This window comes from Mirounga leonina, unplaced genomic scaffold (genome assembly GCF_011800145.1).
Source record: "Mirounga leonina isolate KUSES-001 unplaced genomic scaffold, KU_Mleo_1.0 Mir_114, whole genome shotgun sequence".
NCBI classification, from domain to species: domain Eukaryota; kingdom Metazoa; phylum Chordata; class Mammalia; order Carnivora; family Phocidae; genus Mirounga; species Mirounga leonina.
This window is the reverse complement of record NW_023270265.1, coordinates 46,084,482-46,101,721: the sequence shown is the minus strand read 5'-3', so window position 1 is coordinate 46,101,721 and position 17,240 is coordinate 46,084,482. Positions and strand designations below refer to the sequence as shown.

The following is a 17,240-nucleotide window of genomic DNA, read 5'->3' as shown; positions in this document are numbered from 1 at the left end:
CCCGCGCCCGCGGCCCGCCCGGCGCTCCCGGGGCCCGTGACCCTGCCCGGGGCGCGGGGCCGAGCGGGCATGGCCCGCCGGGGGGCCGCCGCGCTGGCACTGGCCCTCGCGCTGCTGGCGGTGGTCCTGGCCGGGGTGGGCGCCCAGGGCGCAGCCCTCCAGGCCCCGGACTACTACGTGCAGGAGACCTGGAGCCGGGAGCCCTACTACGCGCGCCGGGAGCCCGAGCCCGAGCCCTTCTCGCCGCCGCTGCCCGCGGGGACCGGGGACGGGGAGCGGGAGCCGCGCCCGCCGGAGCCCAGGCCGCCCAAGAAGGCGACCAAGCCCAAGAAAGCGCCCAAGAGGGACAAGTTGGCTCCGGAGACGCGTCCACCAGGTAAGGAACTTTGCGCGCGGGGCGGCCCGAGGGGGCGCCCGTGGCCGCGCGCCTCTCCCAGCGGCTGGCTGGTCTGAGGGGACAGCTGGCTTCCAGGCCTGTGTGTCGGCGACGCCAGAGCCCGCGAACCCAGCCATCGCGCCCCCCCCCGCCCCCCGCCGCCTCCCTGGGGACTGCGTCGCGCATCCCTCTGGCCGCTCGGAACTTCCCGGACAGACACCGGTCGGCGTTTCCCCGCAGGTGGAGGCGGAGTACGGAAGCTGCCTGCGGAGCTGGTGGCCCAGGTCTGAAATGGGCTGGGCAGAGGCTCTTTCCGCCCGACACCCCTAGTCTTGCTACACTTCTTGGGAGTGAATTTACGGTTTGGCCACGTGAAGGGCTGGCGGGCTTTGGCACGACGGCCTTCTGGGGGGAAACTCAGCAGTGGGCCTTTACCCAGCCAGCGCCCCTCTCAGCTCCCTCCCTCCCGCTTTCTGGGGGTCCCTGGAATCCTCTGCCCAGGTGGGGCAGGATGGCAGAGCCTCTGCTGGGGGGGCTGGGCCGGGCCGGGGGCGGGCAGAGCCTCTGCTGGGGGGGCTCCTGTCTCCGTGGAGAGGGGGCGGGCTGCAGACGGAGGGAAAGCCCAGGGGGCCTGGCAGCCTGCAGTGCCCGCCTTCCATCCGTCCGCACACCCTTCTCCCATCCATGCGTCTCTGCCAGCCCTGTCTTGGCAAATGACTTCCATTCGGCTTCACTCCTTGTGAAGGGGAGACTTTTCTCTTAATTGTTCCAAATGTTCTTTGCTCAAATTGCAGAGGGTCCTAGGATTTCAGGACTGGGGAGTGAGCAGGATTGTAGCCAAATTCTCTGGCCCTGTGATGGCCTTCCTTGAAAGGAGATACATGCTGGTGGCTCCATTACACCGCTCCTGGCATGGAAGGAATTGCTTTTGTTTGGTTCAACTCTTCAGCAAGTCAGCAGGAGGCAGCGGGAGAGGCGAGGAGGTGGGGACACAGATCTCTTGAATGTGTGGACCCATCTCAGCAGCCGCTCTGCACATGTGTGGAGGTGGGGGCGCATCCTGCCATGCTCCAGGTTGTGAGCGACTCTGCCAATGGGCAGGCAGTTCTGTGAGTTGTGTGACCCCCAACAGAACCATCCAGAATTTCCAGTATCTTCTGGGGAATTATGGGAACTAAGATGTGTAAAACCCCAGCGGTTTAATAGCAGGAGTATGAAGAGACAGTCCTGTTTGGAGAAAGTCTGCTGGGACCCTGTTAGGAGCTTCATGGGTAACTGTCTCGTCTAATTCTTCCAGTGGCTCTGAGGGGTGGGTGTTCTTTTTATTTTACAGATGAGGGACCGTAGGCGCTGACAGTTTAAGTAACTTAGTGTCACTTGCTGGCTTAGGAGATTTGAAAGCCCTTCTGTGCTTATTTTTAACCCAAGGCCTTTCTTGTTTGGTAGTTTGAATCAGATTTGCATGTGTTTTTGGTTTTGGGTATCTGCTGTGATTAGCGCAGTACTGGGCATGGTGGGTGGGAGACACGTATGTGGGGTTCTGGTACTTGCTGGGGGGAGTGTGGAAGAAGCCCCAGACTGAGTCTGAAGACCATACTTCATACCCAGGTCTGGGAGCTCAGCACTCAGCGTCCTGGGACTTGGTGTCTTCATCTGCAAAGGACGCCCGCACCTGCTACTTCTCTTTACTTGGTCAGGTGCTTTATTTTATTTTATTATTTTTTAATTTTTCAAAATGTTTTAAGGTAGTTACTCTTTATTTACTTATTTTTAATTAACATATAAGGTATTATTTGTTTCAGGGGTACAGGTCTGTGATTCATGAGTCTTACACAATTCACAGCGCTCACCATAGCACATGACCTCAGCTTTTCCACAAAAGCTTCCGGTGTGTCAGCTGATGGTTGTGCTAGTCCATCTGTGAGCCGTTCATTCGTTCCGCAGGTGGTTACCAAGAACCTGTTCAACGCCAGGTGCTGGGTGAGGTCCTGGGAGTAGAGAGCGCAGGTAATCCCCTGCCCCTGTAGACAGCACAGAACTTGGGGGGCTTTGAAAAAGGGATCACAGTTGTGCTGAGGGCTGGATTGCTAATCCCCAAACTGGAAAAAGGTTCTTGGAAATTCCAGAGACTCAGCTTCGAGGCCTCCTGGGATAGCTGCCTCCCCAGGCCTGCCACTCTTTCTAATGATCTGTGTGGGTTTTTAAGAGCCCACCACCTAGGACAAGCAAAGTGGGACATTTATCCCAACTCAAAACTCCTGTCCTCTTTTTCCCCCATGTTTTTGGGTGTTTGGCCAGTGGAGCCCTCCACCCTGGACTCTTTTTTTTTTCTTCTTAATTTTATTTTATTATGTTAATCACCATACATTACATCATTAGTTTTTGATGTAGTGTTCCATGATTCATTGTTTGCGTATAACACCCAGTGCTCCATTCAATACGTGCCCTCCTTAATACCCATCACTGTGCTAACCCATCCCTCCACCCCTCTCCCCTCTAGAACCCTCAGTTTGTTCCTCAGAGTCCATAGTCTCTCATGATTGTCTCCCCCTCCAATTCCCCCCCTTCATTTTTCCCTTCCTACTGTCTTCTTTTTTTTTTTTTTTTTTTAACATATAATGTATTATTTGTTTCAAAGGTACAGGTCTGTGATTCAACAGTCTTACACAATTCACAGCGTTCACCATAGCACATACCCTCCCCAATGTCTATTACCCAGCCACCCCATCCCTCCCACCACCCACCACTCCAGCAACCTCAGTTTGTTTCCTGAGATTAAGAATTCCTCATTATCAGTGAGGTCATATGATACATGTCATTCTCTGATTGACTTATTTTGCTTAGCATTATACCCTCTGGTTCCATCCACGTTGTTGCAAATGGCAAGATTTCATTTTTTTGATGGCTGCATAATATTGCATTGTATATATATACCACATTTTCTTTATCCATTCATCTGTTGATGGACATCTTGGCTCTTTCCATAGTTTGGCTATTGTGGACATTGCTGCTATAAACATTGGGGTGCATGTACCCCTTCGGATCACTACATTTGTATCTTTGGGGTAAATACTCAGTAATGCAATTGCTGGGTCATACGGTAGCTCTATTTTCAACTTTCTGAGGAACCTCCATACTGTTTTCCAGAGTGGTTGCACCAGCTTGCATTCCCACCAACAGTGTAGGAAGGTTCCCTTTTCTCTGCATCCTCGCCAACATCTGTTGTTTCCTGATTTGTTAATTTCAGCCATTCTGACTGGTGTGAGGTGATATCTCATTGAGGTTTTGATTTGGATTTCTCTGATGGCTGAGCGATGTTGTGCACTTTTTCATGTGTCTGTTGGCCGTTTGGATGTCTTCTTTGGAAAAATGTCTGTTCATGTCTTCTGCCCTTTTTTTTTTTTTTTCCAAAAGATTTTATTATTTATTTGAGAGCGAGAGAATGAGAGAGAGAGCACATGAGAGGGGGGAGGGTCAGAGGGAGAAGCAGACTCCCTGCCGAGCTGGGAGGCCGATGCGGGGACTCAATCCAGGGACTCCAGGATAGTGCCCTGAGCCGAAGGCAGTCGCTTAACCAACTGAGCCACCCATGCACCCGTCTTCTGCCCATATCTTGACTGGATTATTTGTTCTTTGGGTGTTCAGTTTGATAAGTTCTTTAGAGATTTTGGATACTAGCCCTTTATCTGATATGTCGTTTGCAAATATCTTCTCCCATTCTGTCGGTTGTCTTTTGGTTTTGTTGACTGTTTCCTTTGCTGTGCAAAAGCTTTTTATCTTGATGAAGTCCCAATAGTTCATTTTTGCCCTTGCTTCCCTTGCCTTTGGTGGTTTCTAGGAAGAAGAATTTAAAAATTCTTTAAAAATTGCTGTGGCTGAGGTCGAAGAGGTTGCTGCTTGTGTTCTCCTCTAGGATTTTGATGGACTCCTGTCTCACATTTAGGTCACATGTCTCACATTTAGGTCTTTCATCCATTTTGAGTCTATTTTTGTGTGTTTCACCCTGGACTCTTAAGTGGAGGAGACTGGTTTAAGAATGACTCGATCAGGGGAGTCAGTGGTAGTTGTATTCAGTGACACTGTGCTGAGAAAATTCATTCCTGCATCGGACTGTCTCACATGCAGCTGGTCATCAGGTCGTGGGGAGACATCGATGGAGGAAGGAACCTTGTACAGCAGTCTGGGGTGTGTAGTGTGGGCTTCCGGACCTGGCTCCACGGGGTGGATGATGCATGCTACGCATTAGGCTCTGCAGGACTAACCTGGGAGTGAGGGGTTGGATTTAGAGATGGATAAGAAGGTAAATGTGTATATAGCTAATTTAAAGGTCAATTAATTGCTTTGTCTTTATAGACTATAACATCTTTTTCAGATAGCTCTTGTCTTGCATCAAGGTCTGGCTCAAGGGAAGATGGAAGGCAAATGTTCTGTGTGGCAGACTCTGGAAGGAGTCTTGTCTTAATCCCAGAGGAAGGTTTGCTTAAGGAACCTAGGACACTGGGGACTTGATCTTAGTGTGAATTTATCCCTGACCTGTGGCTCTTCCTTAATGCCACCACAGAAATGTGCAGTGGATGGCCCATGTTGACATTCTCCTGGAGGTGGCTTGGGCAGCTGAATCCTTTCGTTAACTGAGACCATTGCATTTTTCCATGAGGGGCTGACAGGTTCCTGGAGAAGTGGAGCTCTGATATGCTCAACAGAGTGGGATCTTTTAAAGAATTTTTAAATTCTTTTATTTTGAAACAATTATAGACTCAGAGGCAATTGCAAACATAGTACAGTGAGGTCCTGTGTACCCCAATGATAACGCTTTCTAGAACTATAGTACAGGATTTCTCTACCTTGGCAGTATGGACATTTTGTGCCAGTTGTGTATGCTGTGGGGGTGGGATGGAGGGGCTGTCCTGTGCATTGCAGGATGTTTAGCAGCCTTCCTGGTCTTAACCCCCTGGCCTCCAGTAGCACCCTCCTCTTAGATGTGACAACCAAAAATGTCTCTAGATATTGTCAGATGCAGATGTCCCCAGTGGGTTGAGGATTGCTGCTCTATACAGTCTCAAAACAGGAAATTGACATTGGTACAGTACTATTAACTAGATTACATACTAAACATTTCAGCAGTTTTTATGTGCACGTGTGTCTGTGTGTGTGTGTGTTTGTGTGTGTGTGTGTTCTCTGCAGTTTTATCACATGTACAGATTCCTGGAATCACTCTTCGCATCAGGATACAGAACTGAGGACCTCTTATTTATTTATTTATTTATTATTTTTATTTGCGAGAGAGCAAGCACTAGAGAGAGAGAACAAGCACGAGTGGGGGGCAGAGGGAGAGGGAGAAGCATGTTCCCCGCTGAGCAGGGAGCCTGACGTGGGTCTCAATCCCAGGACCTAAACCAAAGGCAGATGCTTAACCAACTGAGCCACCCAGGCACCCCTGAGGACCTCTCTTTTTGAGGTTGTGTGGGACTCACTATCGGACAGTTTCTGAGGTCCTCATTGTGAACATCAGTTAATCCCAGAATTTCAGAACTTGGAGGAAACCACGTGGTCATTACATGCAAATTCTTGTTCACTGTAGGATTCTAACCCTGGGCTACCCAGTCTCTGCTCACACACTTCCACCGATGGGCTCCTCCCACCATGTTCATTGGATGAGCAGTACTGATTGCTAGAGTGTTCTTTCTTGTAGAGACCTGACTACCTGCTTCTTTCTACTTCCATTTATTCAGCTGTTGCCAGCCAAATTCAATAGTTTCTAGGTCTTTGCAGTTGGACTGCTTTGGGACCCAGAGACTGAGGCCCAGGTCCCTGCTTTCCATTATCCCAGCATGAAGAATAAGATAGGGAGCACATTTTTGGCATGTGGGTGGATTTGGGGTGTACTTACCTTGTATGTCATCTCCAAATTGACGAGCTTGGTTTGTGGCCATGCTTTTGGTAGAGAATAAAATGGAACAGAGAGTAAACCATGGTTAATATAAGTCATTTACCCTTTCCCTCCCAAGTGGTAGTAAGAAACAAACTGGCTAATAAACAAGACTCTAAATAGGTGATCTGAAGATTTTTTTTTTTCTCCCCGCCCCCTGCCCCCATTGGGCCTTGGGTTACTTTTGGGTTCCTGCTTGTTTGTTTATTTGGTGCTTTCTTCCAGGATTGGCAAGAATGCGCCACTGTTTGAGTATGGGCACGCCCGCATTACACCCTCAGGCCTGGTGCATAGTCCTGAGCCCGTGGAATTTGCAGAGTGGGCGGCGAGCCACGTTTGTTTGGATGTCTGTGCCCGGAATGAGCGAGTTTGCGTTTTGTAGTGTGTTGTGCCCCAGCCACTGGGGGAAGGAACCAAAGACTTGTTATTTGAGCATATGTGGTCGTAAACAAAGCCCTTCTGTTGTGTGCTGCAGGCCAGTTGCTGGAAAGGGCCTCACTTTTGAGCTTTGCCTGGTCACTCTTCAGAGTGTCTTGCTGTGTTTGGCCTTTGGATGGAAACGTCTTCTCTTGGGCCAAGCTGGAGCCTGAGGATCAGGAGAATGTTTTTGTCAAGATTTCATATGTATTTTAATATAGTTTTTTAAAATTTTATTTATTTATTTGACAGAGAGAGACACAGCGAGAGAGGGAACACAAGCAGGGGGAGTGGGAGAGGGAGAAGCAGGCTCCCCGCAGAGCAGGGAGCCCGATGCGGGGCTCGATCCCAGGACCCTGGGATCATGACCTGAGCCGAAGGCAGATGCCCAACGACTGAGCCACCCAGGCGCCCTTCATATGTATTTTAAAAGCAGTCACAGTGCTATCATCACATGTGAACAAATAGCAAGAACTCTTTACATCAGGATATTATACACTCCCTTGAAGAGTTAAATCCGAAGTGTTTGTCCAGATAAACTCCCTACAGAATCCTGAGTGGAAGGACATTTAATAAAAAAAGGTTGCTTGAGGGGCACCTGGGTGGCTCAGTCGGTTAAGTGTCTATCTTTGGCTCAGGTCATGATCCTGGGGTCCTGGGATAGAGCCCCACATCGGGCTCCCTGCTCAGCGGGGAGTCGGCTTCTCCTTCTGCCCCTTTCCCTGCTCGTGCACATGCTCTCTCTCTCTTTCAAATAAATAAATAAGATCTTAAAAAAAAGGGTTGCTTGATGATGTGCATCAGCAAGCAGCTTTCTAAGACACCACCTCTCTTTCCAAGATGCTTTCCAAAGTCAGCTATTCATGCTGGTGAGTCCCTAGCCTGTGCCCATGGTTCCGAAGCCAGGATTTGTGCATGGATCATGAAGACACTCCTGTGTTAGGGGAAGCTGGACTGGAGGCTGTGGTTCTTAAAACTGGCCATCATGTTTTCCATGGGCCTCAGGTGTCCATGGCTGTCAGATCTCATGGCAGATGGTGCCTTCAGTGCCGGGCCAAGGGTAGCCAGGGCCCCTGGAGGTGGGAGTGTGGAGGTGAGGCTCTCTTTCAATATCCATAATGGGGCCAGGGAGCCTGAGTACTCAGGCTTGGCATCTCCAGCAATGGCTCTGCCCTCTGTGGCCTTTTGAGGTCCCTGCCACCATGCTGCCACTCTTCAGTCACGAGACCCATGAAATTAGGGTGTCTTGGCCAGGGAGAAGGGCTGGTGTCCATAACCGGCTGGCATCCAGTTGGCTACTCATCCAGGCATCATAGAATGGTTGGAGGGGCACAAAACACCTCCAGAGTGTTAATTTAAGACTCCACTGTCCCAGATTTTTATGGAATGCTCGATCATGCAAACCACGTGTGGTTGTTTGGCAGTTTGTTCAGGGTTCAGAGAGAGCTGGGACCAGAATCTGGCTCTGCCGCTCACGGGCATGGGTGACTTCTCCAAGCCTCGGCTTCCTCACCATGACACGGCAAGGATGATAAAGCCATGCTTCCAGAGGTATGACGGGTCAACTTCCAGCCTCCCGCGCTGGGACATGGTTCGGGGGCACCTTCTACCCTCTTCCCAAGAGTCCCCAGCCAGGCTGAGTCCTCATGGGTCCTGCTCTGCACACAGCCTGAGTTACTGGAGTTTCCTTCTCCAGGTCTTTCTCCTTCCACTTCTTTACTTGAACTTCATGAAGTCCCTTCCCAGATGCACGTCTGCACCTAAGGAAGGCTGCGTCTCGGGCTCTTTCCAGATGGAAGCCAGACTGAGACAGGCCAGTGAGCCCGGTGCCCTACCCAGCGCCCCCTGAGTCTGCATCTGCTGCTCTTAACTGTGCTGGCTCTAGAAAAGCAAAGGGCTTCTTATTTGGTTGCAAGTCAGGAAGGTGTCCGCTGCTGCATAGATCATCTCCCTCGGGCCCTGAGGGAGACCCAAGTCTACACAAAAGGCTGGCCCAGAAGAACAGAGGATGGCCACCTAGTTTCCCAGGGAAGACACAGCCAGGCGGGGAGGGGAAAGCTTTAGACTGATTGGTTGATGGGTTGATTTTGGCCTGGCCTTGGTCAAAAAGTACTGAGAACACTGCCCTCATGCCCCCATCTCCACCCCAGACCTTCAAGGTCACCGATGAACGGAGCCAAGCGTCTCGTTCAACCACTCAGCCTGCCTTTCAGGATCTACCCGCTCCCCCAGTTGCTGTTTCCACCGGTAGCCTGCCTTTCTCAGAACTGGATACCTCCCTGCGTCAGGGCCCTTGGCCTGCTAACAGCCACACGGAGCACGCGTTTCCAACCACACCTGTGCAGTCCTGCTGGCCCTCGCTCCAGAGGGTTCTCTGCAGACCTGCCTGTGTTGCAGTGCTTTAGAAAGCTGTGATTGCTGGCCTGTGAGACCTGGCACTCCCGGGCAGCGCCCCTCGGGCGAGGCCTTTCCTATCCTGTGGGTTCCTTAGCACAAGGCAGGAGGGGAGCCTAGGGCCCTGGGCTGATTCCCTCAGGAGAGAGAGAGAGAGAGAGAGAGAGAGAGAGAGAGCAGATGCTGTGGGGCTGGAATTTCCTGGGGAAAATGCAAATATGCAGCAAAGAATTTTTTCGGTTTCTGGGGGGGGTGGGGTTGCTACTGTAAGCTCCTTGTACAGAGAGGGGAAAAAATAGTTTCCTGTCAACCCAGAAGCATGATGTTTATCACCATCGCCCAGAATAGAACATGTGGCCCGCGTCGGCACCTCGCTTGCTACTTTTAAGGAATTCGGTTTTGTCACGCGGCCCAGATGGAGTTGTTGATTTCTTTCTCTGCACACTTCTTGCACTGAACGCTTGTCTTTCATCCCTGCCGACCGTGAGCTGCCTTTCTTGCGGCGAGAGAGAGGACAGGCCTGGGCAGGGCCTCGCCCTGGAGTCCGCTCTCCGCTCTGCCGCCTCCTGGCTCTGTGGCCGACCCTTGGGTGGGTGTCTTCCCCCCTCTGTACCCCTGTGTCCCTGTCTGTAAAGTCACGTTCATTGCAAGCTTCCTGCCCTCAGTGGGAACTTGCCGAGGTCCAGTGTCGTCATCCCCGTGAAGGTGCCGCCTTGCAGACTGTGAATCAGGCCCCGCGGGTGAGCCGTGATTCTTCAGCAGCTGGGATGGCACTTTGTGCCACTCGGGGGCTTGATGACGAATCCGGGATGGAAGGACAGCCTCTGTCTTCTGTTGGGTGGTTGCTGCAGGCCCGACGCGGCCCGAGGCGCTTGACATGTATTGTTTGTTTCCTCCCCATAGCTTCCACGGGAGCAGGTGCTTGTCTTGTTGATGAGGGAATGGCTCCTCGGGAGGTGACATGCGTCACCCGAGGGCACGCCCGTGGTCCTTGCTGTGGCTGGGACCAGATCCGGCCCCCCCCCCCCATGAGCTGGAAGGGCGCCCCCTGGAGGAGGTGGAAGGGCCCCGCCTGTGGTTTCTGCTCCTTTGCCACCCCCTCGGGGGATTCTGTTGCCCACGTGCCGGTCCCCTGGGGAGTGAGACTCTCAGAGCTTTGACATCTGCCCTGCATCTGCATCTGGGCCTTTGTCGGCTGCCAAGAGCTGCGTGGGGGCGTGTGCGTCACGGGCGTGGATCCAGCACACAGGGGGGTGAGGCTGAGGGTGTCACCAGGCCATGCCCTTTGACTCTTCTCCTGTGTTGTCACGGAGGCCCCAGAGAGGTTGCCCTGGGAGACAGAAGGCTTGCAACCAATGGCCAACTTCTGGGGAGGGTTGGGATAGAACATTCTTTTCCAGAACTTTGGCTTTTTCCTTACATGTTTTGTAAAACTTTATTCCCCCTTAACATCTTATCTTTCTGCCAAATCAGACTCCACACTCTTAAAAGTGATGTCACCAGTTTTTCTGACCAATCAAGGTCTTTGCAGACCCCTAGTCAGGCCCCTTCAGAAGGGGCCGTCTTTGGAGATCACTGGCCGTGACATTCTGACCCACAGAAGTGGGACTGATGCTGAGGTGACACCAGGCTGATGTCAGGTGCTCCTGGGTCCTCTGGGTCAGCTCTCTTCCGCTGGCCTTTCTGAACATTCTGATGTTTTGACTTTCTGGACCTGAGGGGGACACTGACATGAAAACTGAATGATACTCCCAGCAGGCATTGCCCCAGAAGTTGATGGAGAGAGCATTACTCTTGGCTGGACCCCACGTGGCCTTTGAATTTTTTGAAGATTAAAGGTTTTCTTGATAAGTATCTTTTTTTTGGGTGGGGAGGGGGGGAAGACCGTAGAACAGACTGAAATGATTCATTAATTGGCACACAGTCCACTAAATGTTTTTGGTATTTCGACTTGCTTTTTAAAGTCCAAGCTAAGTATCCTTCTCCTGCCCCTCCTCTTATTTTTGTCAGTTTGTCATTCAGTGACTCATTAGCATGTCCATTCACTCATTCATCACAGCTCATTCTGCACCAGACTCCAGAGACAGAGCAGTAAGCAAAACCAGACACAGTGCCGGCCCTCACGAGCAGACTGGCCTATGTTACGTGTTGCTCAGCACAGGTGGGTGCACCTGCAGTAGGAGCCCTTTTCCTGCAGGTGCACCCCTATCCCAGCCGCTGGGGTCTTGACTGTGATGGCTCATAGCCCATCCTTTCCCTGGAGCATTGCCCCTGGAAGCCTGGTTCTCATGCCCCAGTTGGTCCATCTGTAGGCAGAGGCTAACCAGCAGTAGAAAAGGTGGCTTCTGGTCTCAAGGTGGGGACAGTGCTGTGTGGTTCCCACTGCAGAGCTCCGCGTGGGATCAGGCTGAGTCAGCCTCTGGCTGAGGGGGAGGACAGCCTTACTTAGCTCCTTCCTCTGCCCCATCCTGCTCCCTCCCCTTTCCCTTTAGAGCCCTCCCCCAGTGTATCATGTCCGGCTGAACCTCTACATCAAGCTCTGCTTAAAGGCAACTCGACCTAAGACAGGTGCTATCAGAGTCCACCAAAGGAGGCATTGATTTAGGTGGGGAGTTCAGGAAAGCCAAAAGAGGAGATGCCAGAGCTGAGATTTGCAAAATTAGCAGGAGTCAATTAGACAGAGATGAATGGAAGGGTGCTCCAGGAGGAGGGAACAGCACATGAGCTGAAGGCTGCAAAGAGGCTGGTGTTTCAGGAGTAGAGAGAGGGAGCTCAGTGTGAGAGGAAGCTGAAGGGGCCAGGGGCATGAGCAGGTAGCCTTCCTAGGCCCTGGAAAGGATCTCTGCTATTGGTGGGAGCATCACCCCCGCCTCCCACCCCCAGGTACCCAGCCAGGGCCTTTGGAGAGAATTGGAAGGAGGAGCCCAGCATGGTGGGAAACGCTAGCTCTGGGGTCAGAAGTCTGGAGTTCCAGCTCCGTGTTATCAGTTAGTTAGGTGTGGTGTCACTCTGGGCCCCAGAGCGGTCAAAGTACTACCACAAGGTATTTTTGCAGCCTTAGAATAGTGACGACTGACAGGTATACATTGTCTTTATTAAGAGTATTTCTTTCTTTCTTTCTTAAAATTTATTTTAATTTTACTTCATTTCAATTAATTAACATATTGTGTATTACTAGTTTCAGAGGTAGAGTTCAGTAATTCATCAGTTGCATATAACATCCAGTGCTCATTACATCATGTGCCGTCCTTAATGCCCATCACCCAGTTACTCCCTCCCCCCGCCACGTCCCCTTCCTCGACCCTCAGTTTGTTTTCTACGGTGAAGAGTCTCTTAGGTTTATCTCCCTCTCTGAAGGAGTGTTTATTTCCCTGGGTGTTCACAATCACAAGCTGCATCTCCTATAACCTCTAGCAAGCACCTCAGAGTCCATCCAGGGTGCCATCAACCGGGGACAGGGGACACAGAGGGGGCAGACATTGCTTTGCAGAAGATAGTGGAGCTCTCACCGTCCTGGGAGGGCTCTGGCATATGTGGAAGTAAAGGCATTCCTCTCTGTCCTTCTTTTTAGGTAAAAATAGCAACAGAAAAGGCGTGAGGACTAAGAGCTCTGAGAAGGCTGCCAACGGTGATCACAGCATTCCCGTGGCCCGTGGTGATGTCAGCAAGGGTGAGTGAGGCTCTGCAGAGACCCTCCTGCTGGTTCCCTCGCCGGCCCAGGGAGGGTGGAGGCCCCTGGAGCAGATACCAGCTGCAGATCCCCCTGGGGCTGCCTGGGGCGGCCGCTGGCCTCTCCGGCCTCTCCTTTGCCTTTATCGTTTGGGGGTGCAAACTTTCCGAGCTGCCCTCTCCCCCACAGTGCACAGTAATCCACAGCCACCTTTTCCCCATTGGCTCAACTGAAGTCATTTCTGAATCTCCTGGAGCCCTGGGTTGCCTTCCCGGCCCCTTCCGCTTCCCCGCCTCCAACCCCACTAGGATCTCATTTCCTTTCTTGTGGGGCCTCCCAACTGCTCATGTACATTGCGTGTGCATTTCTTATCTCCCAAACAGACCCCGGCGGCCTCTGGAGTCAGAGAGCAAGTCTTCTATTTACAAGCCCCGTGATGCTAGTCTTGGGGTCTTACTCCCTTGTAAAAATATTAGTCTTTTAATTACTTACCTTAGGATGGTCGAAGCCATTACTTCTAGACTCCTGGGCCAACTCTGGCCCATTTGCAATAGCTCTTACTATGACTGGCTACCAGCATTACAATTATTGTGTCTATCATAAGCTCGGGTATCCGGGATCACACTTCGGCTAATGCTAATAGTTTCCTAAGTGCCTCAGCTCTCCATAGCTGAAGGCCGGGCCCTGGGCCTCCCGTTTGGTATCTCCCCATGCCTGTCTGTGGTGTCATCGTCCCCATTATCCATATTGTATGGCTAAGGAAGACGAGACTTGGTAGCACGTGCCGTTTGCCTGTGGCTATGGAGCCTCTAAGTGGCAAAACAGGGATTTGAACCCAAGCTTTTCTGGCTCTAGGCTTCCTGCTCAGCAGTACAGTGGCTTAAATAAACACAGCGTTTCACAAATTTGCATTTACAGAGGCAGGGTCCGTGGTCAGCTGCTGTGTGAGCCTGGACACCGTGTCACAGCGTCGATTGTCAGAAAGGGAATGGCGTGTTCCCTTAGGCAGAAACGCGCCACCAAAGCCATCATAGGTATGACTAACGGTGCATCCTTAAATAAAAACAGAAATTCAGCAGCAGGGACCTTCTGCAATCACTTCACAAATGAGCATTCTATTCCATCTTAATGCGGCAGTTCTGTAGGGTACCCCTGGCCATCGGGAGGACCCAGCGTTTTGGGCGGGGAAGAGGGGTTGTTGAGGACACGTGTGATGTGGGGCTGTGCCTCTGCTTATTCACCCTGATGAACCCTGGTGACCTTTGGGGTCTCAGCGAGATGGGTGGTAATAAGACTCCCACCTGGGGTGGGCCTTGGGCATGACTTCCGTTCCCTTGTCCCAGCAGGCTGATCTGAACACCAGCTGTTCCTTCAGGATCTCAGATGCCCCAGGGCAAGGCAGCTCCCAGTGCTGGCCTCCGCTCTCTGGGCTCTTGCTCCCATCCTACTTGGGCCTCAGAGTCCCTTACTATCTTGTTAATTTTTAAGTGCTTTAAACATTTAAAAAATATTTTGTCTAGGTCTTTTTTTTTAGCTTCAGCACAAGGGTTGGTTCGAATTATTTTAGTTATTCATTACCAGAATTGGAAATTATTAAGATTTGGGAAGGCATTTTCTTTTTTTTTTAAAGATTTTATTTACTTATTTGACAGAGAGAGAGAGAGAGAGCGAGAGCAGGAACACAAGCAGGGGGAGTGGGAGGGGGAGAAGCAGGCCTCCCGCCGAACAGGGAGCCCGATGTGGGACTCGATCCCAGGACCCTGGGATCATGACCTGAGCCGAAGGCAGGCGCTTAACGACTGAGCCACCCAGGCGCCCGGGAAGGCATTTTCAAAAAGAGTTTTCAGGGCCTATTTCTTTACACACACACGCACACGCATGCACACGCACACGCTAGCCCACGCAGAGTCGCTCCCCTGGCCTTGGCGTCAGAGCTCTGTCTGATGGGTTGGGGTCCCTGGTCTCTCGAGCAGTCACTGTGGCTCTGATTCATTGAGTGCGTGACGAGTGACTCTGGTCTATGAAACTTCTTTACCTTGCTCTTCTGTTAAAACAAGATTGAGGAATCGGGCATGACGCGGGAGGGAGAGATGCTGTGGGGGGCCGTGATATGCAATATGGAAGAGAGAGAGGACTTGGTCATGGAGGCAGGGAACACAGCAGTTAGGAACGCTGGCCTGGGGTCAGGCAGGGGCGCCTGAGGGACGGTGTGGGGTGGAACGGGGCCTCGCAGAGCTAGCCGGGCACTCTCAGGACCCTGTGCTCAGCCTCCTCTCTGTCTCTGCTCAGGTCTCCCTGGGGGGCCTTGCTGGAGAGGTGGCAGAATGAAGGGGTCAGGTGGTGGGTTAAACAGATGCCACCTACATCATGTGCAAGGTGGCAGATGGAGATGTGACCCGCTTCATTTTCAAGGTGGTGGGTTACGTACAGATATTAACCCCTCCCCCCTTATGTGAGCGATGACATCACAAGTTTGCCTCAGATGCGACTCTCGGAGAGAACACGTACATGGGCTGAGGAGCAGCGTCCACTCGGGCAAGTGTCCAAAATGCATCTTGGATATTGTCCTAAAATAATTGGCGCAGCTGGTTGAATTATTGCTCTAGTTCTTCACCTCTCCTTGGGTCCAGCCCTTTGCCGTGTGACTTTTCAGTTCCCTTCATAAAAGGTGAGAGCGCCTGGGATCGAGCCCCACATCGGGCTCCTTGCTCAGCGGGACGCCTGCTTCTCCCCTGCTTGCTGCTCCCCCTGCTTGTGCTTGCTCTCCCCGGCTCTCCCCCTCTCTCTCTGTGTCAAATACATAAAAAATCTTAAAAAAAAAAAAAAAACGGTGAGAGCGCCCTTGACTTTGGGCCGGCCCATGCCTCGCTGCGTCCGCTGGAGTAAGGTGGAGTGCCAAGGTGCCCGTTCTGAGCTGAGGGCTTGAGAGAATTTGCTTGTTTCTATTGGCTTCTCATTTCTGGCCCCTGCCTCCTTTTCCCCCAAGGCAGACGGGCTTTTCTCACACCATGTCCTATGCTGAAACACATGGCTTATGTGTTTTCTCCAAAGGGAACTGGACAGGCATCTCAGTTGGTGATTGAGAGGACAGCTTTGGATCAGGCTCTACTCTCACTGCCTGTGCAACTCTGGACAAGTTCCTCAGTTCTCCGTGACTCAGTTTCCTCCTCTGCAAGAGTGGGGAAGAGATCCTTTTAGAGGATTATTTTGAAGTTTCAATAGTGTCCGAAGGGTACAGCACACACAGCCCACAGCAAGCTCTCAGTGAACATTAGCGATGGCTTTTATTTACCATCTGGGTTTTTTTGTGCCTCAGTGAGAGGACTTGGCAGGCATTTTTAAAGAATCAGATCGTAAAACTACGGTTTATTGGCCAAGAAGCAAAATTGAGGATATTATGTCATTACTTAAATAACCATTTAAAATGTAACCATTACAAAAGTACAAAACTATTCTTACCTCTTGGGCCATACAGATGCAGGTGGTGGCCTGGGTCTGGCCATCCCAGGGGCTGAGGCTTGTCAACCCCTGCCGAGAACTTCACTTTTCTGCAAATGCTGTCTCCGGGAAGACTGCCCCGATCACCTCTCTTTCATTTTCCTACGCCTCCTCCTCAGGGTCCCAGTCCCTTCCTGTCTCACATCCTAGTGATTCCTATGGGCAGCTCTTCTCCTCTGGGAGGATATGAGTACTCAAGAGCTTGGTCTCCCCTGATTGTCCTCAGGATACACCCAGCCTTGGAGTAGCACTCAACAAGAATGGCAAACTTGTTTATTGAGCACCTGTCCTGTGTTGCAACTAGTGTTCTGGGCTCTAGAGCAGGTATTTCATGTATGTTCAAGTGGCTTCTTCATGACCCAGAACAGCAGGGCTCGCCTCCACAGGAAATGCTCTTGGATCAGTCGGAAAGGAACGTGATTTCCCACCATCATGGAAGTAGAATTGTTTTCCCAAAGCGATGCATGTTGGTGAACCGGAGCTCCCTCGTGCCTGGGCTGGGTGAGATTTGAGGCCTCAGCCAGGTATGCTTGGGGATTGACCCACTTCGTGTGTGTGTGTGTGTGAGACACTGGAGAGTTTTTCGCTGTAGCAGAGACAGTTTGGGTTTTCATCCATACCCTTGTTGTGATCCTTTCCCCGGTTTTGCATGGCCAGGTGCTTCTCGGGGGCTCAGCTCTGGTCTCCCCCAGACATCTGGCACAGCGGCTGAGGGCACGGGAGTGAGTCCTGGCTGACCTGGCAGATGCTATGATACACGGTCACATCTTCTCCAGGGGTATTTCAGACCCTTTGGAAGTGAGAGGGGAGGCGAGGGGCCAGAATTGGGACAGGGTCACATCCCTCTCGGACCCACCTTGCTTGGGAAGCCTGATGAATGTGGGCAGATGGGACACCAAGGGCTCCTCCATACCTGTCTAGCTCCCCCACTTTCCACTGTGTCTCAAACATGCCTA

General features: G+C 51.7%; 1 protein-coding gene across 1 annotated transcript in view; it reads left to right on the top strand.

Annotated features, from left to right (window-relative positions):
* The first annotated feature begins 69 nt into the window (after positions 1-69).
* CPXM2 (carboxypeptidase X, M14 family member 2) overlaps positions 70-17,240 on the top strand; it is a 131,758-nt gene continuing 114,587 nt past the window's right edge. Inside the window, exons 1-2 of the mRNA XM_035030814.1 lie at positions 70-376; positions 12,688-12,786. Coding sequence (XP_034886705.1) covers positions 70-376; positions 12,688-12,786 — 406 coding nt within the window. The remainder of the gene's footprint in view (positions 377-12,687; positions 12,787-17,240) is intronic.